The 25,057-nt window shown below is 43.0% G+C and overlaps 1 protein-coding gene across 7 annotated transcripts in view; it reads right to left on the bottom strand.

Moving 5' to 3' along the window:
- The window catches only part of PDSS2 (decaprenyl diphosphate synthase subunit 2), a 310,743-nt gene that overhangs the window by 16,132 nt on the left and 269,554 nt on the right, over nt 1-25,057 (bottom strand). For 2 of the 7 annotated variants that reach the window (XM_055114003.2, XM_055114001.2), the window contains one exon: nt 6,558-6,695. The exons of 2 other annotated variants lie outside the window; for them this stretch is intronic. In XM_055114003.2, coding sequence (XP_054969978.1) covers nt 6,600-6,695 — 96 coding nt within the window. In that variant the 3' untranslated portion in view covers nt 6,558-6,599. 3 more of the 7 variants (XM_055114002.2, XM_063604969.1, XM_063604968.1) reach the window with 3 other exon arrangements.

A 25,057-nucleotide genomic window follows, 5' to 3' on the forward strand; every position in this document is an offset into this window, starting at 1 on the left:
CAGCATTTGCTTGTCTGTAAAGGATTTTATTTCTCCTTCACTTATGAAGCTTAGTTTGGCTGGATATGAAATTCTGGGTTGAAAATTCTTTTCTTTAAGAATGTTGAATATTGCCCCCCACTCTCTCCTGGCTTGTAGGGTTTCTGCCGAGAGATCCGCTGTTAGTCTGATGGGTTTCCCTTTGTGAGTAACCCGACTTTTCTCTCTGGCTGCCCTTAACATTTTTTCCTTCATTTCAACTTTGGTGAATCTGACAATTATGTGTCTTGGAGTTGCTCTTCTCGAGGAGTATCTTTGTGGCATTCTCTGTATTTCCTGAATTTGAATGCTGGCCTGCCTCGCTAGGTTGGGGAAGTTCTCCTGGATAATATCCTGCAGAGTGTTTTCCAACTTGGTTCCATTTTCCCTGTCACTTTCAGGTACACCAATCAGACGTAGATTTGGTCTTTTCACATAGTCCTATATTTCTCGGAGGCTTTGTTCATTGCTTTTTACTCTTTTTTCTCTAAACTTCTCTTCTCGCTTCATTTCATTCATTTGATCTTCAATCACTTGATACCCTTTCTTCCACTTGATCGAGTCGGCTACTGAAGCTTGTGCATTCGTCACGTAGTTCTTTTTTTTTTTTTTTTTCTTTTGAGATGGAGTCTCGCTATCGCCCAGGCTGGAGTGCAGTGGCGCGATCTCGGCTCACTGCAACCTCCACCTCCCGGGTTCACGCCATTCTCCTGCCTCAGCCTCCTGAGTAGCTGGGACTACAGGCACCTGCCACCTCGCCCGGCTAATTTTTTGTATTTTTAGTAGAGACGGGGTTTCACCGTGTTATCCAGGATGGTCTTGATCTCCTGACCTCATGATCCGCCCACCTTGGCCTCCCAAAGTGCTGGGATTACAGGCGTGAGCCACCACGCCCGGCCATCACGTAGTTCTTGTGCCATGGTTTTCAGCTCCATCAGGTCATTTAAGGACTTCTCTACACTGGTTATTCTAGTTAGCCATTCGTCTAATCTTTTTTCAAGGTTTTTAGCTTCTTTGTGATGCGTTCAAGCTTCCTCCTTTAGCTCGGAGAAGTCTGATCGTCTGAAGCCTTCTTCTCTCAACTCGTCAAAGTCATTCTCCATCCAGCGTTGTTCCATTGCTGACGAGGAGATGCATTCCTTTGGAGGGGGAGAGGCGCTCTGATTTTTAGAATTTTCAGCTTTTCTGCTCTGTTTTTTCCCCATCTTTGTGGTTTTATCTACATTTGGTCTTTGATGATGGTGATGTACAGGTGGGGTTTTGGTGTGGATGTCCTTTCTGTTTGTTAGTTTTCCTTCTAACAGTCAGGACCCTCAGCTGCAGGTCTGTTGGAGTTTGCTGGAGGTCCACTCCAGACCCTGTTTGCCTGGGTATCAGCAGCAGAGGTTGCAGAACAGCGAATATTGGTGAACAGCAAATGTTGCTGCCTGGTTGTTCCTCTGGAAGCCTCGTCTCAGAGGGGTACCCGGCCGTGTGAGGTGTCAGTCTGCCCCTACTGGGGGATGCCTCCCAGTTAGGCTACTTGGGGGTCAGGGACCCACTTGAGGAGGCAGTCTGTCCATTCTCAGATCTCCAACTCTGTGCTGGGAGAACCACTACTCTCTTCAAAGCTGTCAGACAGGGACATTTAAGTCTCCAGAGGTTTCTGCTGCCTTTTGTTTGGCTATGCCCTGCCCCCAGAGGTGGAGTCTACAGAGGCAGGCAGGCCTCCTTGAGCAGCGGTGGGCTTCACCCAGTTGGAGCTTCCCGCTGCTTTGTTTACCTACTCAAGCCTCAGCAATGGTGGGCACCCCTCCACCAGCCTTGTTGCTGCCTTGCAGTTCAATCTCAGACTGCTGTGCTAGCAATGAGCGAGGTTCCAAGGGCGTGGGATCCTCTGAGCCAGGCACGGGATATAATCTCCTAGTGTGCCGTTTGCTAAGACCACTGGAAAAGTGCAGGATTAGGGTGGGAGTGACCTGATTTTCCAGTTGCCATCTGTCACAGCTTCGCTTGGCTCAGAAAGGGAATTCCCTGACCCCTTGCACTTCCTGGGTGAGGCAATGCCGCGCCCTGCTTCAGCTCACGCTCGGTGCACTGCACCCACTGTCCTGCACCCACTGTCCGACAAGCCCCAGTGAGATGAACCCGGTACCTCAGTTGCAAATGCAGAAATCACCCGTCTTCTGCATTGCTCACGCTGGGAGCTGTAGACTGGAGCTGTTCTTATTCGGCCATCTTGGAACCACCCCCCCCCCCGACTTTTTTTTTTCTGAGACAGCCTCACTCTGACACCCAGGCTGGATGCAGTGGCACAATCTCGGCTCACTGCAACCTCCACCTCCCAGGTTCAAGCAATTCTCTTGCCTCAGCCTCCTGGGTAGCTGGGATTACAGGCATGTGCCATGATGTCTGGCTAATTTTTGCACTTTTAGTAGAGATAAGGTTTCACCATGTTGGCCAGGCTGGTGTCGAACTCCTGACCTCAAGTGATCCTCCCACCTCAGCCTCCCAAAGTGCTGGGATTACAGGCATGAGCCACTGCACCCAGCCAGGTTTATACTATTCTAACCATACTTCAACTGGTTGTCTTTGCAACAATCAAATTAAAACCAACAAGCGTTTATTGGACACCTATATAACCTAGGCATTTGGTATATGCTGGAAATACAGAGAGGAACACAGTTGCTGCCTCCCAGGACCACCTGTTAGAGAGGTAGTCACAGGCCTGTAGAACAGAGAGGGTTAAGTAGAACAGTGAAGGAATGGACCCATGACCTTGGTTCTTTTTTGTTCTTTTTTTAAATACGCCTTTATTTTGGAGACAGGTCTCACTCTGTCACCTAGGCTGAAGTGCAGTAGCAAGATCATAGTTCACTGTAGCCTCAACCTCTTGGGCTTGAGCCATCCTCTCACTTTAGCCTCCTGAGTAGCTGGCACTACAGGCACATGCCACCATGCCTGGCTAATTTTTGTATTTTTTGTAGAGATGGGTTTTGCCATGTTGCCCAGAGGCTGATCTTAAACTCCTGGGATCAAATGATCCTCCTGCCTCAGCCTCCCAAAGTGCTAGGTAACAGGTGTGAACCATCACAACCGTCCATGATCTTGGTTCTAATAGCCATAGATAAAAGACCACAATTTTTTTCAAGTTCTTTTTTTTTCTTTTTGAGACAGCGTCTCACTCCATCACCTAGGCTGGAGTGCAGTGGTATGATCAAAGCTCACCACAGCCTCAAATTCCAGCCTCAAGCAATCTTCCCACCTTAGCCTTCCAAGTAGCTAGGGCTATAGGCATGCATCACCATGCCTGGCTAATTTATTTATTTTTATTCTGTGGACATGAGCATGGCAGGTGGTCTCATCATGTTGCCCAGGCTGGTCTTGAATTCCTGGCCTTAAGTGATCTTTCCATCTCGGCCTCCCAAGGAGCTGGGATTACAGGCGTGAGGCACTGCACTCAGCCTAAAAAAGGCATTTCCATTCCTGCCTTCATCTACATTTTGAATGGGCAAAGTCCAAGCTGATGCATAGAAAGAACTTTCCAAATCTTCAAGCCCTTATGGCTTGAAGATCACTGTAGTCATAAACAGCACAATAAATACGAAAGGTGAATTAACAGTCAGTGTTTAATTTCTCTGATATAGCACTTTAGGGCACTAATATAATTAAAGCTCTAATTAAGTCAACTAAATAATTGTATAAGTGCAGTATCACCTGAAATAAATTAAGTCCAAATCCCCTGCTAGGGGATCCAATTAAAGATATTAACAAAGAGAGAAGAGGATACAAAGTACTTAAAATTAAGTGCATTATTATTTAACATTTATTAAACACCTTTTGAATGATACATGTTGCTCTTACATAAAAGACCCTCTTGAGAAAATCACTGTATGTCTCTGAAAACTATGTAGTTCAAAAGTTCTAAAAGTTCTTTTAAAATATTAAAGAGAAGGCCCCAGCATGGGTTCTGAGTAGTCTTAGGAGAAGTGGAGGCAGCAGCCACTTCTGCCCAAGGAAACTAGAGAAAGACTTTAAGACTTAGGAGAGGCCAGGAATGGTGGCTCACACCTGTAATCCTAGCACTTTGGGAGGCTGAGGCAGGACAATCACTTGAACCTGGGAGGCAGAGGTTGCAGTGAGCTGACATTGCGCCATTGCACTTGAGTCGAGGCAACAAGAGTGAAACTCCGTTTCAAAATACATAAATAAATAATAATTTAAAAAAAAGAGGACAAAGGAGCATTCTGAAACACAGACCAGTGAATTTATGGAGAATTTATGGCAAAACTTCAAAAAGCGTTGTTAAACAGATGGTTTGTGGGCTCTAGAAAAAAAGGCAATGGTGGTGGCAGCCCCAGGATAAGTGGGTCACAATAAGCAAGTCATAATAAAACACACACACACACACACACACACAAACACACTCTTTTTTTTTTTCTTCTTCTTTTTTTTTTTAAATGTGGCTACTTGGCTGGTAGCTTCAGAAATAGGATAGAGTGGCTGGGCACGGGGGCTCACGCTTGAAATCCCAGCACTTTGGGAGGCCGAGGCAGGTGGATCACGAGGTCAGGAGTTCAAGACCAGCCTGGCCAACATGGTGAAACCCCTTCCCTACTAAAAATACAAAAATTAGCTGGGTGTGGTGGCGTGCACCTGTTGTCCCAGCTACTGGGGAGGCTGAGGCGGGAGAATCGCTTGAACCCAGGAGGCGGAAGTTGCAGTGAGCTGAGATTGTGCCACTGCACTCCAACCTGGCAACAGAGCGAGACTCTGTCTCAAAAAAAAAAAAAAAAAAGATAGAGTAACTTTGGATTTTTGAAGTTTAGTCCTTCATGAATAAGGCAGAGAAACGGGGTACAGGTCACAGTATGGTAAGATAGATTTGAACATGTAAAATAATTATTCCTAGGAAATGTTTAGTAGTGGATTTATATTGAACAGGAAAACAGGCCAGGCGCGGTGGCTCACAGCTGTAATCCCAGCATTTTGGGAGGCCGAGGCGGGCGGATCACCTGAGGTCACGAGATTGAGACCATCCTCGCCAACATGGTGAAACCCTGTCTCTACTAAAAATACAAAAATTAGTTGGGCGTGGTGGTGCACACCTGTAGTCCCAGCTACTCGGGAGACTGAGGCAGGAGAATTGCTTGAACCTGGGAAGCGGAGGTTGCAGTGAGCCGAGATCGCGCCACTGCACTCCAGCCTGGTGATGGAATGAGACTCTGTCTCAAAAAAAAAAAACAAAAAACAAAAAAAACGCTTAGAACAGGAAAACAATCTCTAGTGTCATGCTACCAGAACTTAATGCTTGGTTTCTTCTTCTTATCATGTTTCTATGCATTACTTGAATGAAGATGAAGAAGAAATGCATATTAAATTTTAATTTTCAGATGTCACACAGCCAAGAGAGATAGGTAACACATGGATAGTATCAAAATTTTAATGGTATTGACATGTTGAACAAAAGACTGATAGTAGCCAGTAAAATCTAACAGGGATAATTATATAGTTGTATATTTAGGTTTCAAAAATTAATTGTAAAAGTATAAGCTGCAGTTTGGCAGTGACTCATGAAAAATGTTGAGAATCTTTAATAACCACAGTCTTGGTATCAGCCAAGGCTGTGATGTAGGTACAAAAAAATGCAAATGCAAACTTTGGCAGCATCAGCAGGTGTACATGTCCAAAACACAGGCAGGAATGGTCTCACAGCACACGGACGGTCAACTAATGTTTAGAAAACTATTTTCAGTCCTGGGGGCCATGAGGGGCACTGGCATGATAGATTGGGTCCAGTATTAGGATGAAGAAGGATTTGGAAACATGTCACCTAGGGAATGTTTAACCTGGAGGAAGGGAGGATATAAAAGCCATCTTCAAATATCTAAAGTAATTAAATGGAAGAAGGAACAGTCCTGTTCTATGTGCTTCAGGGGACAGAACAAACAGCAACAAGGTAAAGTTTCTGGGAAGAAGATTCCACTTATAAATAAGAAAAGAACCTTCAAATGACTAGAGTTGTCTAACAACAGAATGATTATTTTTGACAAGCTGTGGGTTCCCTATTATTGGAAGCCTTCAGTGACTGGATGACCACATGTAGGAGAAAATAGGACTGAAACTCTTCGCCAGTGTGAAAGATGGGACGACGCTGCCTCTAAAGGTCTACCCAAGCCCAAGATTCTAGCTGGTAGTGCTTAACTGAAAGGTCTTGACAGCTTCTGAGTGGCAAGACTTGGTACAAAAGGAAAAGCTACAGTTTTCTAATACAATAAACTGTGAAATGCATTGCAAACAACATAAAAGCATTCCTTTTTACTCAGAGTTAGAAATTATTTGCAAGAGTCTATAGGAAAAAAAATTCACCGATCTTAATTAAACATCTTAATCTGACAAAACTAGAAAGAGACAAAGAGAATTTTAAATAGATTTCTCAATCATATGAGATTCACATGCAAAAATACAGTAAGAATAGTAGTGTTTCCCAATATTAGAAAAGCAATAATAATAACAGCAATGACAATAAAGACAATCTCATATATAGTACTTACTGTGTGCCCAGCACTGTTCTAAGATCTCTCTTGGCCGGGTGTGGTGGTTCACGCCAGGAATCCCAGCACTTTGGGAGGCCAAGGCAGGTGGATCATGACGTCAGGAGTTCGAGACCAGCCTGGCCAACATGGTGAAACCTGTTTCTACTAAAAATACAAAAATTAGCCAGGCATGCTGGCACACGCCTGTAATCCCAGCTACTCGGGAGGCTGAGGCAGGAGAATTGCTTGAACCTGGGAGGTGGAGGTTGCAGTGAGCTGAGATGGTGCCATTGCACTCCAGCCTGGGCGACAGAGTGAGACTCCATCTCAGGAAAAAAAAAAAAAAAGATCTCTCTCTCTCTCGCTCTATCTGTATCTATACCTATATCTATCTTCTACCCTCACAACAGCCCTACGAGGTAGATGCTACTATTATTTTCATTTTACAAAGGAACAAATTTAGGTAAGAGCAAGTTGTCCAAAGTAACACAGAAGATAAGTGCTGGAGTCCAGATGAGTTCTTGTTCTTAACCAATATGCTATAGTCCCTTTCTTTCACTCTTAAACAAACCAGAAAGCATTACAATTTCATTTGAGAACATAACACATACCTATATCGCTAATGTCCTTTGCATGCCTATGTACAAGGACATATTTTTCAAAAGATACATATCACAGATTAGAAAAAAAATACCTCAAGTCAAATAGCTTATGATAAAGCCATATTTATAGAGATTGCAGAAAATTGAAGCCATTATTTAATTATGTACCTCTACTGCAACACATATATATTTTCCACCAACCTAAAAATGCCATATGGTTGTAGAACAAATGTCAGTAGAAATTGGAGGTAGAAATTTTCCACATTTTCTGCTAAGAAAAAGGTCATGCATATCTCAATTGATTAAGTATATTCTTCTGGTCATACTTTTTTGTTGTTGTTGTTAAACCTAAAGGCACTGAGCAAGACAGGTATTATCTCATCCGCCACTGAGTCACAAAACAAAACTAGTCTATTTTTACTTAAATCCTTAACTAACCAAAACTTATTTTTATTAAAATTATCAACCAAAGGCACTGACTGCAGTAGTGGTATTTGTGGTTTCATGCAGTGACAGTACCAAATATTGCCCCAGGTTATTTTCACTGCTTTTATTTATTTATTTATTTATTTATTTATTTATTGAGATAGAGTCTCATTCTGTCTCCCAGGCTGGAGTGCAATGGCACAATCTCAGCTCACTGCAAACTCCACCTCTCGGGTTCAAGTGATTCTTCTGCCTCAGCCTCCCCAGTAGCTGGGATTATAGGTAAGCGCCACCACACTCAGCTAATTTTTGTATTTTTAGTAGAGATGGGGTTTCACCATGTTGGCCAGGCTGATCTCAAACTCCCGACCTCAGGTGATCTGCCGGCCTCAGTCTTCCAAAGTACTGGGATTAGAGGTTGAGCCCCCACGCCCGGCCAAAACATGTCTATTTTTGAAAAATGAATTCCCAAATCATATTGACTATTTAAAATGTATTCTATTCCCCCTTAACACACACACACACACACACACACACAAATATAAAAGCATGTTTAGTATAGTTTTTCTTGCCCTGTCCTCCACGTTTATCAATTTTACTGTTTTCTAATTTAAAACTGTATGGCTATTATGCTTAGTCTGGATGGTATGCAGCCTCCTGTTGGGAGTGAGACTTCAGAACTTATTTCAAGGCTCAACCTCTCTGCTAAGTACGTTTGTGAGTTCACGCTGTGGCCTGCCATCCACAAAGAGCTGAACACAACGCAACAGCTCATTTCGTACAAATTATCATAACTGAACAGATATAACCATACTACTGTATATGTATAAATACTCCTAAACCATATGGTAGGGATACATTTATATGATATAAAATATATCTACATCATATAAACATGTTTATATGGTTTAGAGGTATTTATATATAGTTTAAATAATTTTACTGGTACACTTAAAATTGACCTAATTGTTGACAGAATGGCAGAGAAGAACTGAGACAAAGTAGTGCTTGCTATGTCAAGGAGTGAAGGTCAATTTGGATGACAGAGTGAGACCCTGTCTCAAAAAAAAACCAAAAAAACCTGCATTTCAGGGTATGAGCAGACATGCCTGCTCTCAAAATGTAATTAAATGAGACAAAATGGACGATGTAATTCTTTTTTTTTTTCTATTTTCTTTACATGTATCTGCTGAAACATGTAATTCTTTTTTTTTTTTTTTTTTGGGAGACAGGGTCTCACTCTCACTCAGGCTGGAGTGCAGTGTTGCAATCTTGGCTCACTGCAACCTCTGCCTCTCGGGTTCAAGTGATTCTTGTGCCTCAGCCTCCCGAGTAGCTGAGATTACAGGCATGTGCCACTGTGCCTGGCTAATTTTTGTATTTTTAGTAGAGACGGGGTTTTGCCATGTTGGTCAGGCTGGTCTCAAACTCAAACTCCTGATCTCAGGTGATCCGCCCGCCTTGGCTTCCCAAATTGCTGGGATTACAGGCGTGAGCCACCATGCGCAGCCTGTAATTCTTAATTTATAAACTTGCATCAACATTTGATAGGTTTGGCATTTGAGGTTAGTAATATGGAATTATATTACATTTAGGATTAATTTCACAGGAAAAGCAATCACTGCCTCTTGGTTGTCATGTCTTCCAAAGGAATATTTGGTGATTTATAAATAATCATGGATTTATCCATATTCTGATTCAAAGTTAATTTTTAATTTTAGTATCATATTCCAAAGAGAAACTTAATTCTACACATTGAAATTCAAAAGCAAAACTGGGACTGTAAAGCTTTTTAGCAAACTCTGTAATAGAAATTCAACAAGCAAAACATGTCATAGGCTGTAGACTGCAGCAATGAGCCACTCTTGCCTGTAGCTTTTTTAGGAGTGAATCAATAAATAGTAAGCTCTGTAATCTCATGACAAATACTAAGCTGGTTATTTAATTAAAAAGAATACTGTGGGATGAGAGCATTCACATCATATAGGAATCAAATAGTCCTGGGGGTATTTGAGGAATATATAAACTATGTTAAGAGTGAGTTTCGGTTTCTGTTATTTTACTTGAATCCCTATCTTATACATTTCTTATATCCTTCTCATGTTCCAATTTTCATGTGCTTTAGTATTTGGATGCTGATACCTAGGGACCATTTGCCCCAAACTACCACTATCATCATCCATGTGATCCTAGATTCCTAGCATCCTAAAATACATCCTGATATAAGATGAGTTTAAAACACATTTATAATTTCACAAGAAAGCACCTCAAATGACAGAGAAATTCTATCTACATTTATTAATGAAATAAATGTAGGCTTCAGCCACGTCTTCTAGGTAGGTTGCATCAGTGTGGGGGCCAACGTATAAGGTGAAGAATGTATATTTACTCTGTGCCATGTAAGTGTAATCATATCTGCAAGATTAACAGCTCTTCCAAATGTAGGAGGCCTCTACGCTATGGTGTTATGGAAGGTGTATTTGTTAACTTAGATTGTGCCTCTTTCAAGAGAATGATGATCAGAGTTTGTTTTAAATGGTTATTATCTATAAAACTTTCTTTTCAAAAGTGAAGCATGCTTATCAGCTTAAAGTCACAATAATTATTACACTGGTTCAGCAAACATAAATCCTAGCACAGTCATTTATTAGACAATCACATTTCTGAGACCAGAATTATGTTAGATTATAGACTAATACACACCATTTTCTGGATGCTTGCAAGATCAGAGCCTGAATACAACAACGACTTTTTGTAGTATGTCTAAAGCACTTTGAGAAGCAGTATGGTGGTAAAGAATACACACTGCTGCTGGGCGAAGTGGCTCACATCTGTAATCCCAGCACTTTGGGAGGCTGAGGTGGGCGGATCACTTGAGGACAGGAGTTCGAGGCCAGCCTGGCCAACATAGTGAAACCCTGTCTCTTAAAAAAAACAAATAACAAAAGAGAATACACATTGTGAAGTCAGCAGACCTGAGTAGAATCTTGACCCTGTGAGATAATTGTGTGGACACTGTTAGGTTATTTGAGCTCTTCTCTATAAAAAGAGGGGATTCACAGAATTCGATAGAACCATTTGATTAAGGTGTTTAGTGTGTGTCTTAAACAGTGTACGCTGCAAAGCATGCATACAATGGCATGCATCTTAAAGAAAGTACAGCACATTGAAAGGTCTACCCATTTTTCTGACAGCTGCACACAAATCTTAGGAATCAATTAAAGATACAGGTTAGCATAATCTTCTTAGATCCAGGATAGGGAGATCTTCCACAGGGGGCACCATTGCGCTACACACTAATCAATCTTCAGAGGTACAGCTTTGGTTTTATTATGATTTAGTTAAGATCCTTCTTCTTCTTTTTTTTTTTAGATGGAGTTTCACATTGTTGCCCAGGCTGGAGTGCAGTGGTGTGATCTCAGCTCACTGCTGCCTCTGCCTCCCGGGTTCAAGCGATTCTCCTGCCTCTACCTCCTGAATAGCTGGGATTATAGGTGCCCGCCATATTGTATTTTTAGTAGAGACGGGGTTTCACCATGTTGGTCAGGCTGGTCTCGAACTCCTGGCCTCGTGATTCGCCCGCCTCGGCCTTCTTACAGGAGTGAGCCACAGCATCCGGCCTTAGCTAAGATCTTTCATCAAGCCAGAATGTCAAGGACTCGGGGGAAAAGGACAGAATCTACTCACCTACAATCTTTAGTAACATTTCACACTTCACTGAGCTATGCTGCAGGTCCCATGATCTCTACTGTTACCTAAGTAATTCTGTTTGAAAACTGAGGGACATAGCCACCTTGTTATTTCAGGAAAGATGGTTAAGTACATTATCAGGGATCAATACTCTGATGTGGTAAGTGGGGAGGCTGAGTAGTGCTTGGAGACACTGCATAGGAAATATGGAGGAATGGCTTCAGATGTACCAACTGAATCAACTACAGCTTTCTGATGGCTCAAACAGCTTCAAATCACAAAAATTCTTAATTCAACACAAAATCCGACAGCAGGATTAGTGTATGACTGTGGAAATATGAATCTAGGTAACGATGTCTTCTAACTTACTAAAACTATGTTCAGTATCTATACAGAGGTGCTTCTCTTTTCACTCAAAAACCATAATTTTGGGAAACCCATGCCTCTCCACTATATTTTATGACAAGGAAAGAGATAGTATTCCCTTCAGATCCACTTTAAAACAGTTTTAATGGACTAAACAGGCTTTTCTATAGGGACAGAGGGCTCTATCTTCGACATAAAGACATACAGGCTCTCCCGGTGCACAGGTGGCTTCTGACACCACAAACTGGGAGCAATAATTGAATCCAGCTATCCCACAGTGCAGAGCATCCACCCGCAGAGCCAGCCTGAAGGGCATTTCTAGTTAGCTTTCCAGATAAGACTCAAAAGATTACCCCAATTGAATCTCTCTGCCTCAACCCAGGGGGTGAGAGGCATTGAGGATGCAACCATTTGATTAAAAATATACTTGGGGGGATATAAGAGGAACAAAGGTGGAATTAAATATTCCTTATGAATTAGAAGAACAGAGGTTAGGCAAAAACATGTGCAGTATCTTGGGTCATCATTCATTCATTCATTCGACAGTCAGTCAACAAATATTTATTGGGTACCTATCCTGCACAAGGTGCTGTAGTAGGCTTTCACGGTGCAATGGTGAGCAAACTCAAGACACCATTCCATGCTTACCGTCAAGAACTGGTCTTCATCAACGATCTAAGCCTGACTTAGCTTCCTGATAAATATTAGATATTATGTAGATATGTAATTTTTAGGGGTCAGTAATACAAAATGGTAAATTGAAGAGTGGGAGAGACTGCCCCACTAAATATTGTTATGAGGTAAATAATGTAAACTTTTACATATATCATTTTATTCATTTATTTATGTATTTATTTATGTATTTATATTTGGAGATGATGTCTCACTGTGTCTCCCAGGCTGGAATGCAGGGGCGCAATAACTGCAACCTCCGTCTCCCGGATTCAAGCGATTCTCCTGCCTCAGCCTCCTCAGTAGCTGGGATTACAGGCATGCACCACCAAGCCCAGCTAACTTTTGTATTTTTAGTAGAGGTGGGGTTTCACCATGTTGGTCAGGCTGGGCTCGAAATCCTGACCTCAGGTAATCCACCCACCTTGGCCTCCCAAAGTGCTGGAATTATAGGTGTGAGCCACCGCACCCAGCCACATATAATATTTTAAACCAAGCATCAATAAACTAGGAATATAGAATCTGAAGAAAAATATAAGAGATTTATAACTGCCTATATTAAATTAGTATCAATAGTACTTGGGGCCGGGCGCAGTGGCTCATGCCTGTAATCCCAGCATTTTGGGAGGCTGAGGCGGGTAATCACCTCCCAAAGGAGTTCAAGATCAGCCTAGCCAACATGGTGAAACCCCGTCTCTACTAAAAATACAAAATGTAGCCTGGCATGGCAGTGCGCGCCTGTAATCCCAGCTACTCGGGAGGCTGAGGTAGGAGAATTGCTTGAACCCAGGAGGCGGAGGTTGCAGTAATTTAAGATTGTGCCATTGCACTCCAGCCTTGGTGACAAGAGTGAAACTCTGTCTCAAAAAAAAAAAAAAAGAAAAGAAAAGAAAAGAAAAAGAAATAAGAAAAAAAAAGAAAGAAAAAAAGAAAATTATGGATGGTCGGGCACCGTGGCTCACACCTGTAATCCCAGCACTTTGGGAGGCTGAGGCCAGTGGATCACCTGAGGTCAGGAGTTTGAGATCAGCCTGGCCAACATGGTGAAACCCCATCTCTACTAAAAATACAAAAATTAGCCAGGCATGGTGGTGCACACCTGTAATCCAAGCTACTCAGGAGGCTGAGGCAGGAGAATCGCTTGAACCCAGGAGGTGGAGGCTGCAGTGAACCAAGATTGTGCCACTGCACTCCAGCCTGGGTGACAGAGCAAGACTCTGTCTCAAAAAAAAAAAAAAAATTATTTGGGCTAACTGAGAGGGTGGCATGTTACATGATGTCATAAAGATGCTTATCATTAAAATCATTTAATAATTTTATTCATGATCCACAAAGGAATACAGATTATGATAATTAAATCTGCTGATGCCACTGAGGTGTGTGGGATTGCTAACACCTCAGAGAACAAGAATCTAATTTTAAAATAACATTAAGAAATTAGAGGAACAGATAATCAAAGCAAGATGATAGTCACTGGGGACAAATACAAAATAATATACTGAAAGAGTTAAGGAGAAAAAAGACTAGCTTGATGATAGGAATGAATAATGTTGAGAGGGCAAATGTTTTGCAAAAGACCAAGGCTAATAATAAGGCACAACTCTGGTTTAAGATACTAACTATCGCATGTGTGATTATAATTTATTTATTTTATTTATGTATTTATTTATTTATTTGAGACAGAGTCTCGCTCTATTGCCTGGGCTGGAGTGCAGTGGCGCAATCTCAGCTCACTGCAACCTCTGCCTCTTGGGTTCAGGCGATTCTCTTGCCTCAGCCTCCTGAGCAGCTGGGACTATAGGTACCCACCACCACACCAGGCTAATTTTTGTATCTGTAGTAGAGACGGGGTTTTGCCATGTTGGCCAGGCTGGTCTCGAACTCCTGACCTCAAGTGGTCTGCCCACCTTGGTTTCCCAAAGTGCTGGGATTACAGGCATAAACCACCACACCCGGCCTATAATTTATTTTTGATATAATGTTTCACATGGTACAAAAGCTTCTATGCTTTACTGTAAACAGAAACTGATCAATGATTATTTTTCCATCATTAATAATTGCAATTTGAAGGAGATATGAAATCAAAGCAGTGGTTGCAAAAACTGACAAACTAATTGTTTTGAAAAACAGATTAAAGAGAATCTACTCACTATTGCTGCAAAGAAAAACAGTTGTCTGAAATGTAATTGCCAAGAGAAAAATAACTGGTTTAATCTGGTTTTAAGGAAATGAGGAGTGGGGGATTTAAAATTTTTGGACAGGGGCTGGTCATGGTGGCTCACACCTGTAATCCCAGCACCTTGGGAGGCCAAGGTGGGAGGATCACTTGACCCCAGGAGTTTGAGACCAGCCCAGGTAATATAGTGATACCTATTCTCTACAAAAAAATTAAAAAATTAGCTGGATGTGGTGACATGCAACTGTAGTCTCTGCTACTTGCAAAGCTGAGGTGGGAGGATCACTTGAGCCCGGGAGGTCAATACTGCAGTGAGCCATAATCATGCCACTGCACTCCAGCCTGGGTGACGAGCAAGACTGTCTAAAAAAAAAAAAAAAAAGTTACATAGTTGCACCCATACCATTATGGTATTTTGATATGGATTTTTTTTTCTTTAAATTCTACTATAAACGTCTTATCTAATTATATTACAAGTCCCTTATGGAACAAGATAGGAGAGGGCAATGCCAATGGCTCCACAATCTCCATAGTTATCACTAAAATAGAAATCCTAAATGCTAAGACATCTTTGGCCAGGTGCAGTGGCTCATGCCTGTAATCTCAGTACTTTGGGAGGTCGAAGCGGATGGATCACCTGAGGTCAGGAGTTCGAGACCAGCCTAGCCAAAATGGTGAAACCCCATCTCTACTAAAAATATAAAAAATAGCCAGGCGTGGTGGCAGGCGCCTGTAATCCCAGCTACTCTGGAGGCTGAGGCAAGTGAATCACTTGAGCTGGGTGCAGTGGCTCACGCCTGTAATCTCAGCACTTTGGGAGGCCAAGGCAGGCAGATCACGAGGTCAGGAGTTGGAGACCAACCTGGCCAACATGGTGAAACCCCGTCTCTAAAAATGCAAAAATTAGCTGGGTGCAGTGGTGCACACCTGTAGTCGCAGCTACTTGGGAGGCTGAGGCAGGAGAATTGCTTGAACCCGGGAAGCGGAGGTTGCAGTGAGCTGAGATCACGCCACTGGATTCCAGCCTGGGCAACAGAGTGAGACTCCATCTCAAAAAAAAAAGAGAGAATCACTTGAACCTGGAGGTGGAGGTTGCAGTGAGCCAAGATTCCGCCACTGCACTCCAGCCTGGGCAACGAGAATTAAACTCTGTCTCATAACAAAACAAAACAAAACAAAAAAAAGCAAAGAAAAAATATATCTTTGCGGGGCTAGAGAAAATGAGAGATTTAGTGCATTCAGTGATGTTGTATGGCATATTTTACCAAAAAAGAGCTAATGTAAAGTCCCAGGGTAGGAGATGCAGCATCTGCCCAAGAAAGGGGTACAGGAAAGAGAAAACACAGCAACATCTGTTTTCTAAATGTGCCAATGTGAAAAAGTCTCAGAGCCAGTTTGCTAGGGTCATGGGAAGGAACTAGCAGCAAAAATTGACTACCAAAAATAAATAAATAAAAGAATAAAGGAGTCTGGCTTTGTCAGTAAAAAAAGAACAATACTATATACAAAAAATTTCTATATTCAAGGCTCAAAAAAGAAAATTCTGGACTCAATATGCAGAAAAATGGCTGAAGCATCTATGTGTAATAAGAAGAAATGACTAAAAGGGCAAACCTGGGAAAGGAGAATCATGACATGAGAAGAAAGACTTTTTTCTTTTTAAAGGGAAGTAATGATATGTGATCATGCAAATGCAAATGTCTGTGGACATTACTGTTTGCTGGTGGGAAGAGAATTTTAATGTGTGCTCTATGCAAATGCATTTTATAATAAAATAAATGTGCAAGGACTTCTGGGGGTGAAGAGGACAGAGGAGAGCAGCAGCTGCTAAATGCTGATGTCTGAGAGGCATGGGAGGATAGAGCCAGAACGTGCCACTCTGGAACCCTGAGCAAATTCTAGCAGGGAGGATGAGTCAAAAACCCTATCCTTATAAAAAATCTCTTACATTTGACAGAGAACTGGATGGCTAATGAATTAATATCTGGAAGATCTTTTTTGTTTTTAACCAAGTGCTTAAGCATGAGCAATTATTTCTCTGTGCTTAGAATGATCCTCATAAGAGGACATTAAAAAAACCAGCAAAAACCTCCCTTTTCTGTGTTGAGTCATGAGACAAATGATATGAAATGCACAATAAAGCCTAGAGAAAGACCAGTGCAGAGACAGTGCACCTGTAGTCGCAGCTACTTGGGAGGTGGAGATGGGAGGATCTCTTGAGCCCAGGAGTTCGAGGCTGTAGCCACTGCACTCTAGACTGGACAACATAGTGAGACCTTATATCTAAAAAAAAAAGAAGAAGAAGGAGAAGGAGAAGAAGAAGAGAAGAAGAAAGACTAGAGATAAATATAATGCAAGCTATTATAAACTACTTAGTGTCTTTGTATCAAAATGAGCGCGAATGTCAAAGCTCACTTACGGCACAGTCCTAGGCACTGGTGAAAGAATGAACAGAAGGCAGGCTCTACAATGCTGAACAGTCTAGTTTTGACCAACTGATGGTTATTCATATCTATATATCTGAAGCAATTATTAAAAAGAAACTGGGAAAAAGTCTGTGTCTCTGTGACGGAGATATTTAAACAAGCCATTTTGAAAATGTTAAAAAATTAAAATTGTAGAAAGTCGAACCATAGGTGCCATGTTTTGCCTGAAGTGGTAAAAATACCATCTGCCTCAGTCTTTTTAGCAGCATGCTTATTTCAAGTAGCAGTAGGCTAAACTACAGGCATACGCTCAGCTCCAGCTGGGGAAAATACACAGACGTTTGTCGATGTTTTTCTAAGCAAGAGTAGTCAACATATTCGTTTTCTTTTAGATATATATATTAGTTACCATGGCAAACCAAACGTGAATGTGGTCCGAGAGCCTTCTCCACCAGTCCCAACACATCTCCAAGAATTCCTACAATTCAATAGGTGGCACTCTTCCCTCTAGCACTGAGCTGAAGCGGCTCTGCCTAACCTTGAGGCCAGAAGCCTAAGGAGCTGGAACAGTCTGAGATGTGCACCTAGGGCTGCAGGACAGTCACTGGAATTAAGATCCCCACAGCATTGTGCACTGGAGCAAAAGTGTTAACTTCCTGGTCACACTTCACTTCTGGTAATTACATTCCATCTAATACAACTTCTGCAGTTTTAACTAGGTAAGATATTCCTTGTTTTTCCATCTTAAAAGCGACTAAGGTAGGATTGCCTTACACAGTTAAACAGCTTCCATCTTTGCCCACTGCCCAGGTGACTGAGTTTCAGCAATGAGGAGAGTGACTTCCAGTGCTGTGTTAACTACTTTAAGAGACAGGGAGAGATGTAATGAATTAATAGTTGTCAAGTGCTTTGATATCTTAGGATGAAAGGTACTACAGCAGTGCAAAGCATTCATATCCAGGCTCTATCACAACAGGAACTCAATTAAAAAGTAATTCAATTTGTAGCTGAGTGTCTGTGTACAGACCACTATTTTGCTGAATGAGACACACATGTTGAAGGTCCAGTTGAGAATGATTTTAAAATGATCACCTCTTCCACACTCTCCCCTACTACCTCACCATCTGAAACCGACAAAATTGAGTGATGGGCCATAAAGCCACAGAGTGCATGACCGAAATAATTATATAGTTTTTTTTTTTTACTCTTTATTATTTTAAGTTCTGGGATACATGTGCAGAACGTGCAGGTTTGTTACACAGGTATACATGTGCCATGGTGGTTTGTGCACCTATTGACCTGCTCTCTAAGTTCCCTCCTTTCGCGCCCCCCTACCCCCTAACAGGCCCTGGTGTGTGTTGTTCCCCTCCCTGTGTCCATGTGTTCTCATTGTTCAACTCCCACTTATGAGTGAGAACATGTGGTGTTTGGTTTTCTGTTCCTGTGTTAGTTTGCTGAGAATAATGGCTTCTAGCTTCATCCGTATCCCTGCAAAGGACATGATCTCATGCCTTTTTATGGCTGCACACTTTCTTGATATCTGACTTTTCAGACAAAATTTGGCTTTTGAGTTTACAAATACCTATCACTTGGAAATAAAGAAATTTCCAGCAATAAATGAATTTCACAATAGTCTCCTGAAATGGCTGCTGAGTTTTTCAAATACTATTTTACAAATAACTCCTACCAGGGGAACCCTAAGCCACTAAGCGTGATGCCTATATTAGCCTGAACATCATGACCACAAAAAGCAGAGCACACAAAGCAGGGAGGAGTAGACTTTAGGTCATGAGATGCATTGCCAAGAGTCCATAACATACTGCATAAGGCATAATACTGCAGACATCTCCCCAAGACTTAGTAGAGAAAGATATAATCTTTCTTCTCTATGTTACTTGGATTTAAGTCTGTGTAAGGATGACAGGTCTGGATTAACTACCTAAATCAAGTTATGTCTTTAAATATCAGAATAGCACTACATATTCAAGGAGGGGTGGGTTTCTATTTACTGGCATGAGAAATACTATTACTGGGCACTTGAAAAGACAACCTTAGGCAACTTTGGGATGGAATGTATTACACAGTCAATATACTCTTAAGGCCGGGTGTGGTGGCTCACGCCTGTAATTCCAACAGTTTGGGAGGCCGAGGGTGGGCGGATCACCTGAAGTTGGGAGTTTGAGACCAGCCTGACCAACATGGAGAAACCCCATCTCTACTAAAAATACAAAAATTAGCTGGGTATGGTGGTGCATGCCTATAATCCCAGCTACTCAGGAGGCTGAGGTAGGAGATTGCTTGAACCCAGGAGGCGGAGGTTGCAGTGGGCCAAGATTGTGCCATTGCACTCCAGCCTGGACAACAAGAGTGAAACTCCATCTCAAAAAAAAAAACCTCTTAAAATGACTAATTTGAGTCTACGGTCCTCGATCCCAGACCTCTCCTAACCTCCTGTACGTCTCCTAACATAACACGAATGTAATACTCATGCACACATGTTTGTCAAGCACTCCTATGTAAGTAAGCCTGTGCTAGGGAGGGTGATGCAACCATGAGCAAGGCCACCGAAGCACCTGCCTTTAGATCTTTTACGTGCTAGTGGAAGAAGAAATAAACATGCACTTAAATACAAAATGATAATTTTATGTTATGATAAATGTTAAGGAGAAAAAAACAGAGCAAAGGTGGAGTGGCTATTTTAGATAGGGAAGCTGGAGTCAAGGGAGCTTGTGATGGCAAACCCTGGCAGTTGTGTTCATGCTGGTTGTCTTGGCACTAGCATAGTGCCTCAAATATATTAACATCAAATAAAGGCTGGGTGAGGTAGCTCATGCCTGGAATCCCAGCACTCTGGGAGGCTGAGGCGGGCAGATTGCTTTGAGTTCAGGAGTTCGAGACCAGCCTGAGCAATGTGGTAAAACCCCGTCTCTACAAAAAATACAAAAATTAGCTGGGCATTGGTGGCTTGCACCTGTAGTTCCAGCTACTTGGGAGGCTGAGGCTGGAGAATCACTTGACCCCAGGAAGCGGAAGTTCAGTGAACTAAGGTTGTGCCACTGCACTCCAATTTGGGTGACAGAGTGAGACCCTGTCTCAAAAAAAAAAAATTTAAATTTAAAAATAAATAAATGTCGGTTGGGTGAAGGAGTGTGTCTGGACCTCAGGATAAGAATGTCTCCTCCCAGATTTAGAATGGGCCTAGGGAATAGAACAGCACTACTCTAAACTGCTCATTCTGCACTGAGGAAACTAAGAAAAGACCAAAGAGATTAAGTGAACAATTTGGTTTGGATGTTTTATCCCCTCCAAATCTCATGTTGAAAAGTGACCTCCATTGTTGGAGGTGGGCCTAGCGGGAGGTGTTTGGGTCAGGGGGTCTGATCCCTCATGAATGGCTTAGCGCCATGCCCTTGGTGACGAGTGAGTTCTCACTCAGTGAGTTCATGCATGATCTGGTTGTTTAAAAGTGTGCGGCACCTCCCCTCTCTTGCCATGTGACATGCCCAATACCCTTTGCCATGTGCCATGATTCTAAGCTCACCAGAAGCCTCACCAGAAGTAGATGTCAGCACTATGCTTCTCATGTACCTGCAGAACCATAAGCCAATTAAACCTCTTTTCTTTTTCTTTTTTTTTGAGACAGGGTCTCACTCTCACTCCCGTTGCCCAGGCTGGTGTACAGTGGCGTGATCACAACTCACTGCAGCCTCAACTTCCTGGGGTCAGGTGATCCTCTACCTCAGGCTCCTGAGTAGCCAGGACTATAGGTGTGCACCACCATACCTAGCTATTTTTTAATATTTTTAGCAGGGAGTGCAGTGACACAACCTCAGCTGACTGCAACCTCTGCCTCTCAGGCTCAAGCAATCCTCCCACCTCAGCCTCCTGAGTAGCTGGGACTATGAGTGTGCACCAACATATCTGGCTAATTTTTGTATTTTTTTTAGAGACAGGATTTTGCCATATTACCCAGGCTGGTCTCGAACTCCTGAGCTCAAGTGCTCCTGCCTTGGCTTCCCCAAGTGTTGGCCACTATACCCAGACATATATTTTTTTTTCTTTTTCTTTTTTTAGACAGAGTCTTGCTCTGTTGTCCAGGCTGGAATGCAAAGACATGACCTTGGCTCACTGCAACCTGTGCCACTGGGGTTCAAGCAATTCTCCTGCCTCAGCCTCCCGAGTAGCTAGGATTACAGGCACGTGCTACCACACCCGGCTAATTTTTGTGTTTTTAGTAGGGACGGGGTTTCACCATGTTGACCAGGCTGGTCTCAAACTCCTAACCTCAGGTGGTCCACCCCCATGGCCTCCCAAAGTGCTGCGATTACAGGTGTGAGCCACTGTGCCTGGCCCCAGCCAGGTATTTTTTTATTGCACTGCAAGAACAGACTAACACAGTGACTGGTACCAGATTTTGCAGTGAGTTGGTGGCAGAGCCATTGCTTGGTCCAGGGGTGCTCTTATTTGTGCACCATATTTTTCTCTTTGCCATTTTCCAGTGGAAATCTCTTCCATTGTCAAGTGCTTCTGTGATAAGAAACCCTAGAGGCATTCTTTGAGTCATAAAAAAAGCATCACCAGTCTGGGTAACAGCGAGACCTCATTCCTTAAAAATAAATAAATAAATAAATAAACAAATAAAAAAAAATAACCGGTTGTGGTCACACATATCTGTAGTCCTAGTTACCTGGGAGTCTGAGGCAAGAGGATCATTTGAGCCCAGGAGTGGGAGGCTGCAGTAAGCTATGATTGTGACACTGCACTCCAGCCTGAGTGACAGAGTGAGACCCTATCTCTAAAAAAAAACCAAAAATAACCAAAATAAGCATCAATGTTCAATTGTCACTCTTTTCCCTTACCTTTTTATTCATATGTTAGCTTTCTGTCACTACCACAGTAAAAATCCCAGTCTTTATCTTCAAACTAGTTTACTACAACCTTCCTAAGCAATCTTCTTAACCCTGTTGATATCCGCAAACTGTGTCAAATGCTTTCCTTTCCTCTCTGCCTTGAGAACCAATGCCCTATCCCCTGATTTTCTCCTGCAGCAGGTTGCTTCTCCCCAACGTACTGTGTGTGTTTTCTATTTTCTTACTCATGGCCTCTGTTCACTCGCTTACTTGCTCATTCACTCGTCACTTACTAAGTGTCAAGTACTGTGTTGGGTACCAGATATACTAAGAGAAAAAAGAAACTGTCTCTGCCCTCCAAGAGCTCACAGTCTAGGATCAGTCTCATAAATGGATCATTATAATATAACAGAGTAAGAGCAGTGACTGAGAAATGCACAGTGTATTGAGGAACTGAGGAAAGCACCTAATCCAGCCTGGGAAACCACAGAGGATTTGCTATAGGAGACAATCCCAAATTAAGCTTCATAGGATGAGCAGAGGGAGCCAGATAAAGACGGCAGGACATTCTAAGCAGAGGGGACAGCATGAGTGAAGGCGCAGAGAACAGAAGCAGTATGCTTTATGAAACTTGGTGCTGCTGCAGGACCTTGGGAGATGAAGCTGGAGGGTCTCTTTAGGGGAGAGATCACACAGCCCTGTATATGTCAACCCAGCAAGCTCTGAATGTGCCGGATGGACAACACAGAGCAATGAAGGGGTTTTTTCTTTGAGACGGAGTCTTGCTCTGTCGCCCAGGCTGGAGTGCAGTGGCGTGATCTCGGCTCACTGCAAGCTCCACCTTCTGGGTTCACACCATTCTCCTGCCTCAGCCTCCTGAGTAGCTGGGACTACAGGCGCCCGCCACCACGCCCGGCTAATTTTTTGTATTTTTAGTAGAGAAGGGGTTTCACCGTGTTATCCAGGATGGTCTCGATCTCCTGACTTCGTGATCTGCCCGCCTCCACCTCCCAAAGTGCTGGGATTACAGGTGTGAGCCACCGTGCCCGGCCTAGAGCAATGAAGGGTTTTAAGCTGGAGAGAGAAACGGTCAGATTGGTGGTTTAGACAGCCACTCTGGCTGGTAAAGATCTGTGGGGACAAAAGAGAGGCAGTGGAGACTGAGCAGTAGGTTTTTCAGTGTTCAGATGAAGAGACTATGAGCACGAGGAATGGAAGAGAGACCAAGAGGAGAAATTGGAGTCAAGAAAATGTAGGCTATAAAACTGGTATGACTTGGTCATGGAACAAGAGGTGGGGAGTAGAAGCGGTTTCTCACATGGTAAGTTTCTCACATGGTTGACTGGTGGGATGACAGTGCTAATCACAGGAGAGAGGATAAGAAAAAAGGCTCAGAGGTCCAGCACCAGGGACTGCAACCTTCCTAATGCAATATATGGACTTTGGGTGATAACGACGCACCAATGTCGACTCATCAATTTTTTTTTCTTTGAGACAGGGTCTTACTCTGTCACCCGGGCTGGAGTGCAGCAGCATGATCTCAGCTCACTGAAACCTCTGCTCCCAGGCTTAAGCAATCCTCCCATCTCAGCCTCCCAGGTAGCTGCAACTACAAGTGCTCATCACCACACCCAGCTAATTTTTACACTGTTTTGTACAGACAGGGTTTCGCCATATTATCCAGGCTGGTCTTGAACTTCTGGGCTCAAGTGGTCCTCCCACCTCAGTCTCTCAAAATGCTGGGATTAGAGGTATGAGCCACTGCACCTGGCCTTAGATTCATCAATTGTAACAATGTGCTTCTCTGGTGTGGGATGCTGATGGCGAGGGAGGCTGCATGTGTTTGGGGTCAGGGGCTATAGGAACTCTACTTTTCACTCACTTTTGCTGTCAACCTAAAACTGCTGTAAAAAATAAAGTCATTAAACAACAGCAACAGAAAGGCCAGAGATGTCAGAAAAGATGTTTAGTTTAGTTTAAGATGCACTGGGCTCTTATGCCTGTGGGAGACCCAAGAGGGTAAGCCCACAGCCTGCGTTTGGGTATATGATGAGGCTCAAGTACACATCTAAGACCGAGTGGCAGATATGGAAGCCCTTGGTTTAGAGGTGCTCCTATTATCTAGTTTTTCTTGAAGGAGGCAGATAAAAGGAGAGACTGTCCCAACACTCCTCATGGGAGGGAGAGAAAGGACTTGACAGCCTCTGAGACCCCAAAAGCTGCAGAGTCTGAGACCCCAGGGAAAGGCCCAGGGAAAAAGTCAAAAATCAAAGAAGAGGCAGTGAAGGAAAAAAAATCCTTAACTGGGGAGAAAAGACCTGAGACAGACTCCAAAAAAGCCAGAGACCAAGTTATTTGCTGCTCCTAGTAAATCTGTAAGAAAAGCTTCCCACACCCTACCGCAAATGGCCCCCAAACCCCAAAAACCAAAGTATCCCCGTCAATCTAAATTCAGTGATTCAACCAGAAGGAAACATCAGAGCTACCTGAAGAGCTTTTTAGAAACACTCAGGTCCTGACCTGCTTTGCAACCTTCTCCAAGCGGGAGACCTGGACTTCGGATTTTTTAAAACCTCCATAGGTAATTCTGACATATGTTCCTGGGTATAAGAACCAGTGGTTCAAAGTAAATCTATTTTGTAATTGTTAAAAAAAAAAAAAGAGACTTTATTTTCAGCAAGGAAAGAAGAGTAAAGGTGGGGGCCATGGGTGTGTCCCACTAGGCTGCCAGGAGAGTGCGAGGTTCCAGGTCAGCTCTGGAGAGGCCCTTGAGGGTTTTGGTTGTCTCACGGCAAGCAGAGCCCTTCTGGGTCATGTTTCTCCCTCCCTGTCTTTGGAGTGCAGGTGTGCTCACATCCTGGATATTCCTGATTGTTGCATAAATCAGATGGTTGACATGTTCTTTTAGCCAAGCAGCTGTACACATGCCATACACCTGCTAAATGTTCCATTTGTCCCTGAGGGGAAAACAGAACATGACCCAAGTGTGTTCCTAGGCCTGTACTGATGCACTGAAATCAACCCTCCCGCAGCAGTTTTTAACCAGGGCTGTGTGTCAGAATTATCTGTGGAGACATTTTCAAACCACTCCAGCCTGCCCCTGTACCGCTCTCTCCATCAGGGGATTCTGATCTTGGTGAAAGAGGGTCTGATGCAGTGGTACCTAGGCACATGTGTTTTCAAAAGTTCCACAGGTGATGTGAGAACTCCTGCCTTTGAGAGCTCAAGTCTATCCTGTAAGGTGCTTTCTACGTATTATCTGATGGCCCTAAAGGTTGTCTTCCATCCACACCCCATAGCATCTTTCAACAATAGC

The sequence above is a fragment of the Pan paniscus genome, chromosome 5 (genome assembly GCF_029289425.2).
Source record: "Pan paniscus chromosome 5, NHGRI_mPanPan1-v2.0_pri, whole genome shotgun sequence".
Classification (NCBI taxonomy): domain Eukaryota; kingdom Metazoa; phylum Chordata; class Mammalia; order Primates; family Hominidae; genus Pan; species Pan paniscus.